At 39.3% G+C, this 17,141-nt stretch overlaps 1 protein-coding gene across 3 annotated transcripts in view; it reads right to left on the bottom strand.

Moving 5' to 3' along the window:
- The window catches only part of gripap1 (GRIP1 associated protein 1), a 224,024-nt gene that overhangs the window by 149,572 nt on the left and 57,311 nt on the right, over window positions 1-17,141 (bottom strand). For 2 of the 3 annotated variants that reach the window (XM_028813383.2, XM_051933793.1), the window contains 3 exons: window positions 16,227-16,326; window positions 6,864-6,941; window positions 167-259 (listed from right to left, as the gene is read on the bottom strand). In XM_028813383.2, coding sequence (XP_028669216.1) covers window positions 167-259; window positions 6,864-6,941; window positions 16,227-16,326 — 271 coding nt within the window. The remainder of the gene's footprint in view (window positions 1-166; window positions 260-6,863; window positions 6,942-16,226; window positions 16,327-17,141) is intronic. The other variant, XM_028813384.2, reaches the window with a different exon arrangement.

Genomic DNA, 17,141 nt, shown 5'->3' with positions numbered 1-17,141 from the left:
TTAAAATATAGATGACCAGTCTAGCCTCTAGCCAGGTCGTGCAGCTGTCCATTAAGCATAAAAATTAAAAAAAAAAAAAATTGCTGGAAAGTTGTAATCTGCCCAACCATATAAGCATCTACCAGAGTTACAAAAACTGCCTTACTAAATCAAAGGAGCAAAATACCTGTTCTAGTGCAGCTAGATTAGTCCGGAGTGCATCATTTTCTGATAGGATACTTTCCACCTGTTCTTGACTCTCTGCACTTTGACACTCTACCTGCAGTATATGCAAGACAAAGAAACAGAAGAGAGTATGGAAAAAAGAAGGAAACAGAATAGAATAGCATATAAAAAAAGATATTAAACAGAAAAGTGCTTGAAGGTAGTACTGGTGTTTCTTCATATTTTGTATTCATGGTTTAATATTAAACTTTCCTCTGGTTTCTGCTTTATTCTCACTGCCTTTTATTGAAGCTTCCTTGATTCTACTATGAAAATTCTTGGATTGCTTATAGGCATGAGACAAGATACTTCTTTTGTGATGCAATTGCTATTGCGGTTCAGGCTTCATTATTTAATATTTTCACAGTATGTGAATAAAAGAAAGAAATGTACTGAATGTTTGGTGCTAATTATAAGACATGCATATATTAAACAGTAAAATACATTAAAATCAGTATGCATATACATACTTTTTTGTATTAAAACAAAGTAATCCTAAATATTATGATGACCACCAAGCTGGAAAGACTGAGACACACACTAAATGATACTTAAGCCCAAGAACAGGTGTGCTTATTTAACAAGGAAAAATGGTACTAGGAGAAGTAGCACCTTCCCACAGTCATCACACTGGAGACACCTTCTAAAAAGAAAACACAAACTAGCAAGTAGGCTTGGTAATTCTTGCCCTCAATCATCTTCCACTGTCATTCACATTTTCTCCCCACAATCCACTGAAGACCACTTATCTTCTGCGAGTCTCTGCCTGCATTCGTGAACTTTCTCAGCCTTGTAAAGTATATCACAAATAATCCCAGGGTTAATGGAATGCAGAGCTCTATGTACTTGTGTGACAAGTCATTGTTAGTCATGCATCCAGTGTTGCCCATCTTCAGGGTAATCTGCTAACTACCACAATATTAACACAAATTATTCCCACTGCAGTAACATATTATGTTTTATGTTGATTAGCACACACATGTAAGAATTTCAGTTTACTCTGTTCACATGACAACAATGACTAAGATAAAAATGAATGTAAAATGATGTAAATTTATACTTATTTTGCTTTCTCAGTTAACATTAAACATTGGTTCAACAATAAATGTCCTTTTATCTTGCATGAATGTGTTACTGACATGTTAGCTATGGGTCCTGACTGGATCTAGGAAGAACATAAGATACAGTATATTTACTGTTAAGGAAGATGAGAGCATCAACACTCGGCTACTGCCGAGACCTCGTTTACTGGGTCAAGACGTAGTAGGGACAGATTTGAACAGAAAAATCAAGCACTGAGAATTTGGCTGCTTTCTCTTTCTTCTATGCTATAGAACTGCTGTTACAAGATCCACTACTGTATCAACTTGTAATCTACCCCAACGTCTGAATCACCAACAGTGAAAGATGTATTGATGTGTTGAGCGTCCTTTCTCACAGCTGCAGCTGCGAGTATATCATAAGAACTGTTCCAATATGATCAGTTTGTACATTGGTGATTCTAAAAGAGTCTGATTTGAAAACAAGCCTGTGGATGCTGTGGTGCATTCATGAAACAATGTTGCAATTCACCGTACTCTCCAAGGATAAAACTCATTAAATTCTGTGTGCAAAAAACTTAACCTGCAGTGCTACCTCACATTCACATATGGTGATCATTAATAAAGGCAGTGAATAATGGTTCTGCTGAAGCATGCACCATTTGAAAAACTAGAAGTAATGTATAACATGATAAACAGATTATTAAATACCCTGCTTTTGACAAAATTACATTTTAGTTTGCCTTTTATTTTAATTCAGACATGCATTTTTTAGTGCAAAATTCAATACAACAAAACTTGGTGTTATGATGATTTGCTTAGTTTCCACTCCATATGTAGTGCTTGTAGAAATGAAAATGCCATAAATGAGTTTTGACCTTTTGGAAAACAGTTAATGTTAGCTCATGTTTTACACAAGACTACAGTATACTTAAGATCTTATTGCTTGGTATTCTGCACTCTGATTTTAAATACCTGCTCTTATTTTTTAGATAAGATTTTTAACATTTGGTTTTTTTTTGGTAAAATAAGAGTCATATAGTTAAGACTGAGAAATATGATCAAGGTTTTTTTGAAACTTCAGTTAGTAATGCAAATTTATATAGGCTAAATTTAAAAAAAAATGTGCATGTTTTTATTTTTTACAACAATATCAACACATAATAAAAAGTAAGTGCATGAAAAGTCAGGAGAACTTGGAAGGGACCAAATATCTATGATTGATGTTATCAATATGCAGGTACAAATATGTCTTTTAGAATACCCTCTTGTAATGAATAAAAAATATTGAAGGCAGCCATCAATCCATGTTCTGTTTCTGTATAATTAATTCACTCTAAATTATCCCTTGCGTCTGACGTCTACAATAAAAATTTGCCTTCCCGTTAGAAGAACCCTGCAAGCCAACTGAATAATAGCCTTTCAAATGTAACATATTATCAGTGTAGAACATCATCATTAGAACTGAACAAATATTACTAATAAGGAAGCCTTTATTGTCATTGTACCAGAACAATTGAATTGTAAAAGCTACAACTGTAAAACAGTGCAAGTACATCAAACAATGATGAACAAATATAAAAGGCACACATCCTATGAAAAATAAATACATAAAGGACAGGAAATTATTATTCACTAAAGTAATCATCATAAGTAACAGTTCTAGGAGTTCATAAAATTTAAAATTGTGATGAATCAAGGATAAAAACTATCTGCAACTCTTTGTTTTACTTTTAATGCTCTTGTATCGCCTTCCGGAGGGCAGTAGTGTGAACAGTGAGTGGCCAGGATGGGAAGTGTCTTTAATGATTTTTCTGGCTCTGCAGAGGCACTGGAGATATCTTCCAGGGAAGGCAGAGAGCAGCCAAAGATTTTCTCTGGCATGGATATTACCCTGTGCAGAGCTTTCCTGTCTGCTGATGTATAGCCAGCATACCATGTTGTAATACCGTATGCAAAAACACTGGCAACGGTTGAGCAGTAGAAGGTCAACAGCAGCTTCTCCTTCATTACCACTTTCTGGAGAAGTTTCAGGAAATGCAATCGCTACTGTGACTTTTTGACCACTGCTAGAGTGGACAGGTCCTCAGAAATGTAAGTTCCTAGGAACTAAAAACAGGCAACCCTCTCCAGCAGGTCCCTGCTGATGTATAGAGGGGCTGGCTCTGCTCTGTGCCTCCTGAAGTCAATGACCATGTCTTTAGTTTTGCAAGTGTTGAGAGAGAGAGATTGTTCCTGGACCACCACACTGACAGCTTCTGCACCCTTTCCCTGTATGCTGACTCATCATCACTGGTTGTGAGACCTACCACAGTGGAGTCATCCGCGAAACCGATGATAGTATTGCTGGAGTAATTTGATGTGCAGTCATAAGTGTACAGGTCATTGAGACGTGGGCTAAATACACAGCCCTGAGGGGAGCCAGTACTAAGTGTGAGGGTGTAAAAGTCTTGGGGACCAATTCTAACAGTTTGTGGGTGGGCAAAGAGAAAATCCTTTATCCAAGCACAGAAGTTGGGGGAAAAGATCAGGTTATACCGCTTATTGATTAGTTTGGTAGGGATGACTGTATTAAACACTGAGCTATAATCGACCAATAGCATCCTTACATAGGTCTCTGACTGTTCCAGATGGCTCATCACTGGAGGGATGTACTGATGGTGTCTTCATTGCAACTATTTGATCTATAAGAAAACAGGTGAGGGTCGAAGATGGGAGGAAGGCTAGCTTTAATGTGCTGAGCGAAATGTCTTTCGAAACATTTCATGACCATTACACATTTATGCAATTGGTCTATAGTCATTAAGGTTATTGTTGACTGACTTTTTAGGGACAGGGATGATAGTAGCCAACTTTAGATATGGGGAACGGTGGCCTGCATCAGTGACAGATTAAATAACTTAATAAGAACTCCTGCCAACTGGTCAGCACAAGCTTTAATTACAATGCTAAGTATGCTGTCTGATCCAGCAGCTTTCCTCAGGTTCACTGTATTGAGCATCCATCTCACTTAAAGTTCCTGAAGAATAAGTATGTTGCTGCAGTAAGTCATCAGGGTCAGAGTGTCAGTGTGAGATCACTTTGCCACAAAGCGGGTAAAGAAAAGATTTAGTTCCTCTGCCAATGAGGCATCAGCATAGATCGGCACATGTGTATTGCTTTTGTAGCTGGTGAATTGTTGTATTCCCTCCAATACTTGCCTTGGGTTATTGTCTATCAGGTGGGCGTTTACCTTACTCTTGCAGGCTATTTTGGCAGTTTTGATGCCTCTTCTAAGATTTGTTTTTGCAGCATTGTACCAAGCTTTATTTCCTCACATGAAGGCAATGTCTCGGGTTCTCAGAGACTAAACCACACTGGTCATCCACTGTTTTTGGTTAGGGTAGACCTGTATGTGTTTATCCACTGTAACCACATCAGTGTAGAACTTAAACTAGATTAGTACAGTTTCTGTGTGCTCCTCTAGTCTAATTGTTCAAAAATGGACTATTCTGTGTTTTCAAAACAGTCCTGCAGCTGCAAGAAGGGCTACTTTAATCTAGGTTTTGATAGTTTTATGGTTGGCTTGAGTTTATGCTGGGATGAGGAGCAGTGAAAGATAGTCAGAGAAGCCATGAGAGATAGTCAGAGAAGCCCAGATGTGGGAGAGATACAGCACTATAAGCACGCTTTAGGTTGCAATAAACTTAGTCTAGCTTGTTCTTCCCCCTGGTGAAGCGCTGTACATATTTGCACACATTTGGGGAGTGCAGTCTTTAGGCATGCTTGATTAAAATCACCAACCACAATGTGTACACAGTCAGAATAAGCCTATTGATGCTTGTTGATCACAACGTGTAGACAGGCAAGAGCTGAGCTAATGCTAGCATTAGGTGGGATAAAAACCAGCAGCAATGATCACTAATGTCAGCTCACATGGTAGATAGAAAGGTCTGCATAAAACTGTTACTGCTTCCAAATCAGAAGAGCTGTGAATGTATAAAATCTTATTATTTGTACGCTAGTCATTGTTTATATCTAGAAGGATGTGTATTTTACTATACTCTGAAAACACCCATAATCTTAAAATAAGGCCATGTGATTACACAGCAAATCAGTCTATAGCCAGGAGGTATTCAGTCTGGTTTCAGGGTGCAGCATAGCTATGAAACTGCTCTTCTTCAGGTAACCAATGATTTGCTTATGGCAGCAGACTCTGGACAAACCAACATATTAATTCTGTTAGACCTCAGTGCAGCATTTGACACTGTCAGACATGACATTCTACTGTCCAGAATGGAGAACATGCTTGGTATCTCTGGCACTGCCCTCCAGTGGTTCAAGTCCTATCTGACTGATAGGCAAGAGTTTGTTAGTCTTGGCAACCGCAGATCCGGCTCAGCGCCAGTCACACAAGAAATTCCTCAGGGCTCTGTCCTTGGCCCTCTTCTCTTCTGTATTTATATGGTTCCCCTTGGCCATATTATTCGTAGCTATGGACTTGGTTATCATTTCTATGCAGATGACACTCAACTCTATTTCAATGTCAAAAGTACAACTTCATCAGAGATTTCCCAGCTCACAACTTGCCTCAGTGAAATTAAAACCTGGATGGAGCAGAACTCTTTAAAATTAAATTGCAACAAAACTAAACTCCTGCATATTGGCACTAAAGTGCTATTTAAGAAAATTAGCTCCTTTTCAGTCACTCTTGATGGAGATCTCATCAGACCTTCTTATGATGCAAGGAATCTTGGTGTCATTTTTGATTCCTCCCTTTCTTATTCTGCCCACATAAACCACATTAAGAAACTTTCTGACTTTCACCTCCGTAACATATCCCATGTTCGCTCATTCCTCTCCTTTTCTAATGCTGTGAAATTTGTCCTTGCTTTTATCACATCCTGCATCAATTATTGTAGCTCCAGTTGATTCAAAACTCTGCTGCAAGAGTCCTTACACAAACCAGCAACAGTGAGCACATCACACCCATCCTGCTTCGCCTTCACTGGCTCCCTGTGTCTTACGGGATTGAATATAAAATTCTATTAATAACCTACAAAGCTTTAAATGGCCTTGCACTGGACTACATCAGTGACCTTCTAAATCACTATGCTCCTGTTCACCTACTAAGGTCCTCTGATTCTGGTAATCTTGTTGTGCCTCACAATAACCTGCACTCTATGGGTGACAGGGCCTAAAGCTCCATAGCACCCAGACTTTGGAATGACATCCTGAAATCAATTAGATCAGCTGACTCCATTCATTCTTTTAAAAAACAACTTAATGCTCATCTATTTAGGAAGGCTTTTAACTTAATATTCTGCCCTTTCTTTCAGCTTCTCTCTCTGTCCAGGTGCTCAGGATAATTTGTGTGTCTGTTATATCACAAATTAGGTTATTTGTTAAGTTTTTCTTTTAGTATTGAATTTAGTATTTTACTCTGGTTTATTGTTCTTTATTCTATTTAATACTTTGCTATCTGTTTCATTGTTCTATTCAGGAAAACATATCCAATGTTACATATACCCTGCTGTTTTTTTTTTTTTCTAAGACTCTGTGAAGCACCTTGGGCATGGGAAAGGCGCTATATAAATAAAATGTATTATTATTATCATCAAACAGGTCTGAAAGCATTACCTGGTTCTTGAGCACATGCAGTGCCAATTCATGTTCTTTCTGTCTGCTGGCCAACTGTTCTTTCAGTTCATTCATGGTCTGTAGGGATACAATAGCATGAATAAAGTAACTACAAAATTAGGATACTCATTACTTTGTTATGTAGAGTTAGTACTACTACACGTACAAGTGAGGAAACCAAGTGAGGATCAATAGATTTCACAGCACATACAGATCTTTGCAAAAAGGAACATGAATAAAATTACTACAGACAAAGCGAACCTTCAAACACTATACTTTACAGGCAATGCCACTACAATTTCAAAATAAATAGGATAGTTCAGAAAGCAATTAAGAGCAAATAATCAAAGATTAGTATTGAAGATGACAACTCAGCACTATAACATAAATGAATTAAAATTATATAAATACTACACCATAGTGAAGCTAAATTCTTGGACGGTTCTGAACCTGCCGTCTTAGACACTGCCTCTTCTTAGCTAGAATGTCACTTGTTTAAAACACCTGAATTGGCTATGTCATAGCTGCTTTTCATTTCCCAGCCAGATGACCTCTGTTGTGACCAGACCAAAAGATTACTGAGGGTGCAGGGTTAATACAAAAAAAGGAGTTTTTTCAGGAGTTGAAAGTAAAAGAGCGGAATCCTAGGGTCTTATTTAATTCAATTAATCCGGCCATTCACCCTCACTCTGGAATGGGATTAAATAGCATTGTTCATTCATGTGACCAGTTTCTATCATTCTTTGTCAGCAAAATCGATACTATCCGCCGTGGCATTGTTCAAACGGGCTATGAACTTCCTACTGATAATTATGACATTGTCTTAGAATCCTTTGATCTAGTCTCACTTTCACAGCTAAAAAGAACTACTGACACCCTTAAACCAGCTTCCAGCCCCCTCGATATAGTACCACCACGTCTCTTAGTGGAACCCTTTGATGTGTTGGGGCCACCCTTATTAGTCATTATCAATGATTCTATTAGTTCGGGAGTTGTGCCTTCATTTTTTAAACATGCTGCAGTCCACCCTGTCTGAAAAAGGCAGAATTAGATCCTGGAGTTTTAGCCAATTTTAGTCCAATTTCCCAACTGCCATTTCTGGCTAAAATTCTAGAAAGAATTATTTAAAATCAATTGGTTGATCACCTTAACTCCAATAATTTATTTGAGATCTACCAATCTGGCTTTAGGCGTTATCATAGTATTGAAACGGCACTCCTGAAAGTGTTCAACGACATCTCTCTTATTACTGACTCAGGTGATGCGGCAGTCCTTCTCCTCCTTGACCTGTCCGCTGCCTTTGACACCACTGACCATGAAATATTGCTGTTGCGGCTTGAACATCTTGTTGGGCTCAAAGGGGCTGCTCTTAACTGGTTCAGGTCATATTTAACTGGTAGACACTTTTCAGTGACTTTTAATTCCTCTTCTTCATCTACTGCTGCTATTAAATATGGTATTCCTCAGGGATCCATTTTGGGTCCTATTTTATTCTCTATATACATTCACCCTATTGGATCTATTTTTAGGAAATTTAACATTTCTTTTCACTGCTATGCTGATGATGCACAGGTTTATAATCCTGTCTGCAACTCTACAACAATTCAACTCCACAACTGTCTATCTGAATTAAGATCCTGGATGGCTAATAATTTTCTTGACCTAAATCAAAATAAAACAGAGGTGCTTATAGTGGTTCCATCAGCTAAAGCCCAAATTGGTCTTGGACTTCTCGGCTCTTTCTCTGTCTTTTTCAAACCTCAAGTCCGCAATCTTGGTGTTACTTTTGACAGTAACCTTTCTTTTGAGAAACTTTTGAGAAATTCTGTAGTCAAGAGTTGCTTTTTCCAACTTCGTCTATTAGGTAAGATAAAGCCTTTTTTATCTTGTAGGGATCTTGAGAAAGCTACTCATGCGTTTATTTTTTCTTGCCTCGATTAGTGCAACTCGCTGTATTCTGGGATTAACAAATCTCTGATACGCAGATTACAGTTGGTCCAAAATGCTGCCGCTCGCTTTCTGGTTGGGGCAAGAAAGTATGACTCTGTTCCCCCTATTTTAGCTTCTTTACACTGGCTGCCTGTCAGTTTACGAATTGATTTTAAAATATTGCTACTAGTTTTTAAATCTTTACATGGGCTTGCTCCTGCCTATTTATCTGAACTGTGTGTTTTACACCAGCCACCCAGAGTGCTTACATCTTCTGGTCATCTGTCTCTGGTTGTCCCTCGTACCAAGTGTATAACTAAGGGGGACAGAGCTTTTGCAGCTGCTGTTCCTCGCCTGTGGAACTCTTTACCTCGTTATATAAAGGAGTCATCTACAATTGAACTGTTCAAAACAAGATTAAAGACTCATTTCTATTCACTTGCATTCCATGACCTTCAGTAATACTGATGGTTTCCTCTTTGTGATTATATAACATTACTTTTATTTTTTATGTATATAACATTACTTCTATTTATTATGTATTTTATTTTATGTTCATATATTTTATTTCTATTTGTTTTATGTTAATTATTTTGTTTTTCTTTTATTCTATTATTGTAAAGCACTTTACACTTTACTGTGCTATATAAATGAGCAGAGAGCTGAGGAGACTTCGTGCCAGCAAAGCAGCGGGTCCAGATGGAGTATCGCCACGACTGCTGAAGGTCTGTGCATCGGAGCTGGGGGGTCCTCTACAGCGCATCTTCAACCTGAGCCTGGAACAGGGGAGAGTCCCGAGGCTTTGGAAAACATCTTGTATCAGCCCAGTCCCAAAGGTATCACGTCCTAGTGAGCTGAATGACTTTCGGCCTGTTGCTCTGACATCACATGTGATGAAGACCATGGAGAGGCTGCTGCTTCACCACCTTAGGCCACAGGTTCAACACGCCCTTGACCCTCTGCAGTTTGCATATCAGGAGAAGGTGGGAGCAGAGGATGCCATCATCTATATGCTACACCGATCCCTCTCTCACTTGGACAGAGGCAGTGGTGCTGTAAGAATTATGTTTCTAGACTTCTCTAGCGCCTTCAACACAATCCAACCTCTGCTCCTTAGGGACAAGCTGACAGAGATGGGATTAGATTCATACCTAGTGGCATGGATCGTGGACTATCTTAAAGACAGACCTCAGTATGTGCGTCTTGGGAACTGCACGTCTGACATTGTGGTCAGCAACACAGGAGCGCCACAGGGGACTGTACTTTCTCCGGTCCTGTTCAGCCTATATACATCGGACTTCCAATACAACTCGGAGTCCTGCCATGTGCAAAAGTTCGCTGATGACACTGCTATCGTGGGTTGCATCAGGAATGGGCTGGAGGAGGAGTATAGGGACCTAATCAATGACTTTGTTAAATGGTGCGACTCAAACCACCTACACCTGAACACCAGCAAAACCAAAGAGCTGGTGGTGGATTTTAGGAGGCCCAGACCCCTCATAGACCCAGTGATCATCAAAGGTGACTGTGTGCAGATGGTGCAGACCTATAAATATCTGGGAGTGCAGCTGGATGATAAATTAGACTGGACTGCCAATACTGATGCGCTGTGCAAGAAAGGACAGAGCCGGTTATATTACCTTAGAAGGCTGGCATCCTTCAACATCTGCAATAAGATGCTGCAGATGTTCTATCAAACAGTTGTGGCGAGCGCCCTCTTCTACGCAGTGGTGTGCTGGGGAGGCAGCATTAAGAGGAAAGACGCCTCACGTCTGGACAAACTGGTGAGGAAGGCAAGCTCTATTGTTGGCATGGAGCTGGACAGTTTAACATCTGTGGCAGAGCGAAGGGCGCTCAGCAGGCTCCTATCAATTATGGAGAATCCACTGCATCCACTAAATAGTATCATCTCCAGACAGAAGAGCAGCTTCAGCGACAGACTGCTGTCACTGTCCTGCTCCACTGACAGATTGAGGAGATCGTTCCTCCCCCAAACTATGCGACTGTTTAATTCCATCCGGGGGGGTAAACGTTAACATTTAACATTATACATAGTTATTGTCTGTTTTTCACCTGCATTATTATCATTCTTTAATATTATTTATTGTATCAGTATGCTGCTGCTGAAGAATGTGAATTTCCCATTGGGATTAATTAAGTATCTATCTATCTATCTATCTATCTATCTATCTATCTATCTATCTATCTATCTATCTATCTATCTAAATAAATTGACATTGACATATGTTCAACACAGAGCCAGGTATGCAAAGTTAGCACAGAGAACTTGGCTATTGTTTTATAAAACACTAGCCAACCCTCGGCATAGCATACACCGCATAATTATGTATTGATGGGTGAACACTTCCTGAAAGACACAGTTGTCCAAATGGGGTGGGTTTGTGGATAGGACTGTAGGTGAATGAAAAGAACTCTAGAGAAAGAACTCTAGAGAGGGCAACATACAATTGTCCGTGACTGACAATTGGAGGACCACCGTCGCACGCTCATTCAGCGATTCACATCCGCGACAAACAAACTGTTTTACACGCTGCATACAGCGATTCACATCCGCGACAAACATGATTTTTCTTACATGGTCCTGTGGCGTCCACCCTCGCACTCAAAGCATACACACTGCCTGGTCATGTGCCCGCTCGCAAGAGCAACTCACAGAGACCCGCCCACCAACTCTAAGACCATGGGATACCTCTCGCAAACTGTTTTACACGCTGCATACAGCGATTCACATCCGCGACAAACTGTTTTACACGCCGCATACAGCGATTCACATCTCCAGCTGAGTGTTCTTGTTCCTGTCCTTTTTGGCTGATTGCTTTGTTTCTCTCTCCTCCCTCCTCCCCCAGACATTCTCTGCTCCTGTTGGGGGCTGTGCTCCCCTATGATGTTTGCCTATTGTTTAATTGATAACTAACTGCATACTGAGCTCTTCTGAAAGAGATGTTTGTTTGAAGTGTTTAAATAAAGTTCCTGTCTCTACAATCTCCTGTGTTTCTGTGACCAAGCATGACAACCTGCTGCAAGCCGCACTAAGACTAGCCTGGCAGCGTCAGTGCTTACATCTGTGTGCTTGGGCCACTTAAAGCGCAGTTGGCTCAGTGATTTACATACATGGCGTCAGTTGCACTTTGTACATATTGTTCCATTAGTTTTTTTTAAATACTTTTTACAGTTCATTAGCAGTGTGTAAAATGATCAGTGTTGCAGTAATTGTGATGCTCTTTGCATAAAAAAAAGTGTTCCATTAAAATTTCACTTTTTCTTTGTTAATTGTGACGTTTACTTAAAGTGCAGCAAAAAAGTATTTGGCGTCCAGGGATGCATTAACCCCCAAGTATGTGGCAGTTTAAGGATTAAAGCCCCAAGATGCCACCAAAACAAGCTGCACCGTCTAAGGCTTCTGGCAATGAAAACGCGCTTGCATGAATTACGGTACACATAGCGGTAACATCTGTATTTTACACTCTAGCAGTGCGGAAAACATACTGTAGCAGTACAGTATACAGGTTTACCTTTACATTTATTTTTAGGTAATGTATTAAGTAGAGTTTGAAATTCATTTAAAGTGTTTTGGGGGCATATTTAGGGTTTAAACTATGAAAATAGGCATTTTTTTTAACCACATCCAAAATTCTCGGTTTTTCGCAATTCGCGGGTGCTCTAGGAACGTAACCCCCGCGAATTTTGGGGGTGTACTGTATATTCTTTTACTATTTGTTTAGCTGTTACTTTTCTCCCAAAACAATATCATGTGAAAATTGCTGGTGTCTGTCTGTACACTGTGTATACTGTATAAATAGTCCAAAACTAGAATTGTTTATCTATGCAGTAGAGGCTTTGGAAAACATCTTGCATCACCCCAGTCCCAAAGGTATCACGTCCTAGTGAGCTGAATGACTTCCGGCCTGTCACTCTGACGTCACATGTGATGAAGACCATGGAGAGGCTGCTGCTTAACCACCTGAGGCCACAGGTCCAACACGCCCTCGACCCTCTGCAGTTCGCATACCAGGAGAAGGTGGGAGCGGAGGATGCCATCATCTATATGCTACACCGATCACTCTCCCACTTGGATAGAGGCAGTGGTTCTGTAAGAATTATGTTTCTAGACTTCTCTAGAGCCTTCAACACCATCCAAACTCTGCTCCTTAGGGACAAGCTGACAGAGATGGGAGTAGATTCATACCTAGTGGCATGGATCGTGGACTATCTTACAAACAGACCTCAGTATGTGCGTCTCAGGAACCGCAGGTCTGACATTGTGGTCAGCAACACAGGAGCACCGCAGGGGACTGTACTTTCTCCGGTCCTGTTCAGCCTATATAAATCGGACTTCCAATACAACTCGGAGTCCTGCCACGTGCAAAACTTCGCTGACGACACTGCTATCGTGGGTTGCATCAGGAGTGGGCAGGAGGAGGAGTATAGGAACCTCATCAAGGACTTTGTTAAATGGTGCGACTCAAACCACTTACACCTGAACACCAGCAAAACCAAGAAGCTGGTGGTGGATTTTAGGAGGACCAGGCCCATCATGGACCCCGTCATCATCAGAGGTGACAGTGTGCAGAGGGTACAAACCTATAAATACCTGGGAGTGCAGCTGGATGATAAATTGGACTGGACTGCCAATACTGATTCTCTGTGCAAGAGAGGACAGAGCCGGCTATACTTCCTTAGAAGACTGCCGTCCTTCAACATCTACAATAAGATGCTGCAGATGTTCTATCAGACGGTTGTGGCGAGCGCCCTCTTCTATATGGTGGTGTGCTGGGGAGGCAGCATTAAGAAGAAGGACGCCTGGACAAACTGGTGAGGAAAGCAGGCTCTATTGTAGGCATGGAGCTGGACAGTTTGACATCTGTGGCAGAGCGACGGGCGCTCAGCATGCTCCTATCAATTATGGAGAATCCACTGCATCCACTAAACAGTGTCATTTCCAGACAGAGGAGCAGCTTCAGTGACAGACTGCTGTCACTGTTCTGCTCCACTGACAGACTTGAGGAGATCGTTCCTCCCCCAAACTATGTGACTCTTCAATTTCAACCTGTGGGGTGGGGCTGTGGGTGGTAAACATTAACATTATTCAAAGTTATTGTCTGTTTTTACCTGCATTTTTATTACTCTTTAATTTAATATTGTTTTTTGTATCAGTATGCTGCTGCTGGAGTATGTGAATTTCCCCTTGGGATTAATAAAGTATCTATCTATCTATCTATCAATAGACATTTTGAAAAATTTAACTGCTTTTTTATGTTGAGTGAAGGGTATTTTTTTACTTTCCTGTTTATCTTTTGTCAACATTAACTTAAGATTGTATTTAAACAGGTTGAAGAGAACTACCAAGTAAAAAGTAGTTAATCATAAACATCCAAGCAAAATCAAATTTACCTAATATAGTTTAGAGATATGGGAGACTACACCCTATCCAGCTAGCAAGGTAAAACATACCCCGGGTGAGGCTTCAATAATTCCAAGGCCAGATTCATGAACAATCAATAAACAAGTATACATTTTATTTATATGTAAAAATACTATAAATAAATAAAAGCACATCACACCTTAAACTCATATAAACATAGAAAGCAATAAAACAATAAATATACAAGAAACAGCATGCTAGAACTGTTTCCTGGCCTGCAAACACTATGAATAGCATTAAAACTTTATAAGAATTTAATATCTCTTATAAACATGCAGGTATCCAAAACAGTATTTTTCAATTATTTCAAGAATTTAGAACTAGCACAAATGACCAATCAGAGCTTTACAGGGACCAAGTAAAGTATATACAGTGAATTTGTAAAGTATTCAGACCCCCATTACTTTCAGTACACTTTGTGTTGTAGATTTAATTTTAAAGAGATATTTTTCATTTTTACCTATCAATCTACACTCAATAATCCATAATGACAAACTGAAAACATGTTTTCATAAAAGTCTGCAGATTCATTAAAAATCAAACACTTAGATCTCTCATTTATATAAATATTCAGACTTTTTGCTGTAACTCTCCAAACTCTGGTCAGGTGAATTGTTAGCATTCATTTTTCTTATCTAGAACAGGGGTCCCCAAATCTGGTCCTGGAGGGCACCTGTGGCAGCAGGTTTTCATTCTAAATTCCAATCTTTCTTAAATGGTATTTAAATTGTGGAAATGCTTAGGTGTTCAGACATTTACAAATTTCTATGTTAACAATGCAAATGTAGTCTTTAATCAGTTTTGCCTTAGATATCAATTTCTAGCAATGCACTACCTTTAAGGTTATGAAACTATAAACTTCTTGTGCTCGCCTATACAGCATTCCCTACACACCAGATTTTCTCAAATGGAAGAATTTGTATCATCTGCTCTGATGCTTGGCTTCCGGCGAGTATCATATGTGGACCCTGGCCTTGGGTCAGCTCATGGAACTGGGAAAAAGTATGGCATATCAGTTGACTGAAGTGAGACGGATCCGTGTGGCATTTTATGATGCTTTTGCAGTTTCTGATTTGTTTTTACATACTCAATTTGTTTTTGCCTTATTTCATTAATTTTTGCATATTCAATTTGTTCTGAAGTTTGATTTGTTTTTGAATTTCCATTTTTTAATTGCATTTCCTCATTTTTTTGCGCATTCGAATTTGCTTTAGTGCATTCAATTTGTTTTTGCATTTTCTGATTTGTTTTTTTGCATATTCAATTCATTTTTGAGCTTTCTGGTGTGTGTTTCCAATTTGTTTTTGTGTTTTCTAATGTGTTTTTGCATAATTTAATTTGTTTTGGGCGCATTGCACATGAGGGCCACTGTAGTTAATCAATGCTCATCATTTACCACATGTTAATTTTCTCAAATGAAATTGTTTTACTTTTTGGACTGAGCTTTATAAAATTCAATTAAAAAAAGATTTAACCCATTACGTGTGCCTGTGCCATTACTAACTGGGTTAATTATTCTTTCTGCATAAGGAAATCATGCTCTACAATAGTACTCATTTTGCTTGAATGAGAATACCTTTCAAACAGCTCCAAGATAAACCTAAACAAGGGATCAATAAGAGCTTTATGAATCCCATTAGATAGTATATCCAGTAATCGGTGGTTTTCAAAGCAAGAAAAACACATTTTGAACAACCTAGGAAAATCTGAGTATTTCAGACAGATACAATGTTAGCAATTGTCTGCAGTCCATCTTTTTAAAGCAGAGTGATGATCTTACCTAAATATTCTGATATACTCATTTAAAGGTATTCCTGCAGCAAACAGGTACTCTCAAATGTAGAACACAGGGTTTATTTAATTAATGATTCATGTAGCAATTGCATATCTGCAAGTAGTATAAAATCTTTCTGAACCTTTATATGCAGATATCACTGTAACCCTTTATTTAAAATGTGCATCATTGCAATGCCTATGCCAAGGCTAGATACCTGATTAACAGCCTGTAGATCAGCTTGAAGCTTCTGATTGCGGATGTTTAAAGATTTCAGGTCTTCCTCTTTCTTCTGTTGAATCTCATCAATTTTTGTCCTAGACAAATAAATAATAATAATAATATGCTGGTAGGTACATCAGTGTCAGTAGAAAGTAAAAAAAAAAAAAAAAAAATGTCAGGTCCAACACAGAACTGCAGAAGGAATTCAAGCCTTCCTAAGTGAACTTCTAAACAGCCACGGTTATGGAATCTGTAGGGTAAAATATAACCTGAAAAACATACATCCAATCAAAAGAAGAAAGCAGTAGTGTTTATCCATCACTGTGAAAAGCTCTCAATAATGAAGCCCTTGGTTATAAGTGAGCAGTTCTATTGCAGTGCATCTGGAAAGTATTCACAGCGCATCACTTTTTCCACATTTTGTTATGTTACAGCCTTATTCCAAAATGGATTAAATTCATTTTTTTCCCTCAGAATTCTACACACAACACCCCATAATGACAACGTGAAAAAAGTTTACTTGAGGTTTTTGCAAATTTATTAAAAATAAAAAAACAGAAATCACATGTACATAAGTATTCACAGCCTTTGCTCAATACTTTGTCGATGCACCTTTGGCAGCAATTACAGCCTCAAGTCTTTTTGAATATGATGCCACAAGCTTGGCACACCTATCATTGGTCAGTTTTGCCCATTCCTCTTTGCAGCACCTCTCAAGTTACATCAGGTTGGATGGGAAGCATCGGTGCACAGCCATTTTAAGATCTCTCCAGAGATGTTCAATCGGATTCAAGTCTGAGATCTGGCTGGGCTACTCAAGGACATTCACAGAGTTGTCCTGAAGCCACTCCTTTGATATCTTGGCTGTGTGCTTAGGGTCGTTGTCCTGCTGAAAGATGAACCGTGGCAC

The sequence above is a fragment of the Erpetoichthys calabaricus genome, chromosome 11 (genome assembly GCF_900747795.2).
Source record: "Erpetoichthys calabaricus chromosome 11, fErpCal1.3, whole genome shotgun sequence".
Lineage (NCBI taxonomy): Eukaryota > Metazoa > Chordata > Cladistia > Polypteriformes > Polypteridae > Erpetoichthys > Erpetoichthys calabaricus.
This window is presented reverse-complemented; position numbering and strand designations above follow the sequence as displayed.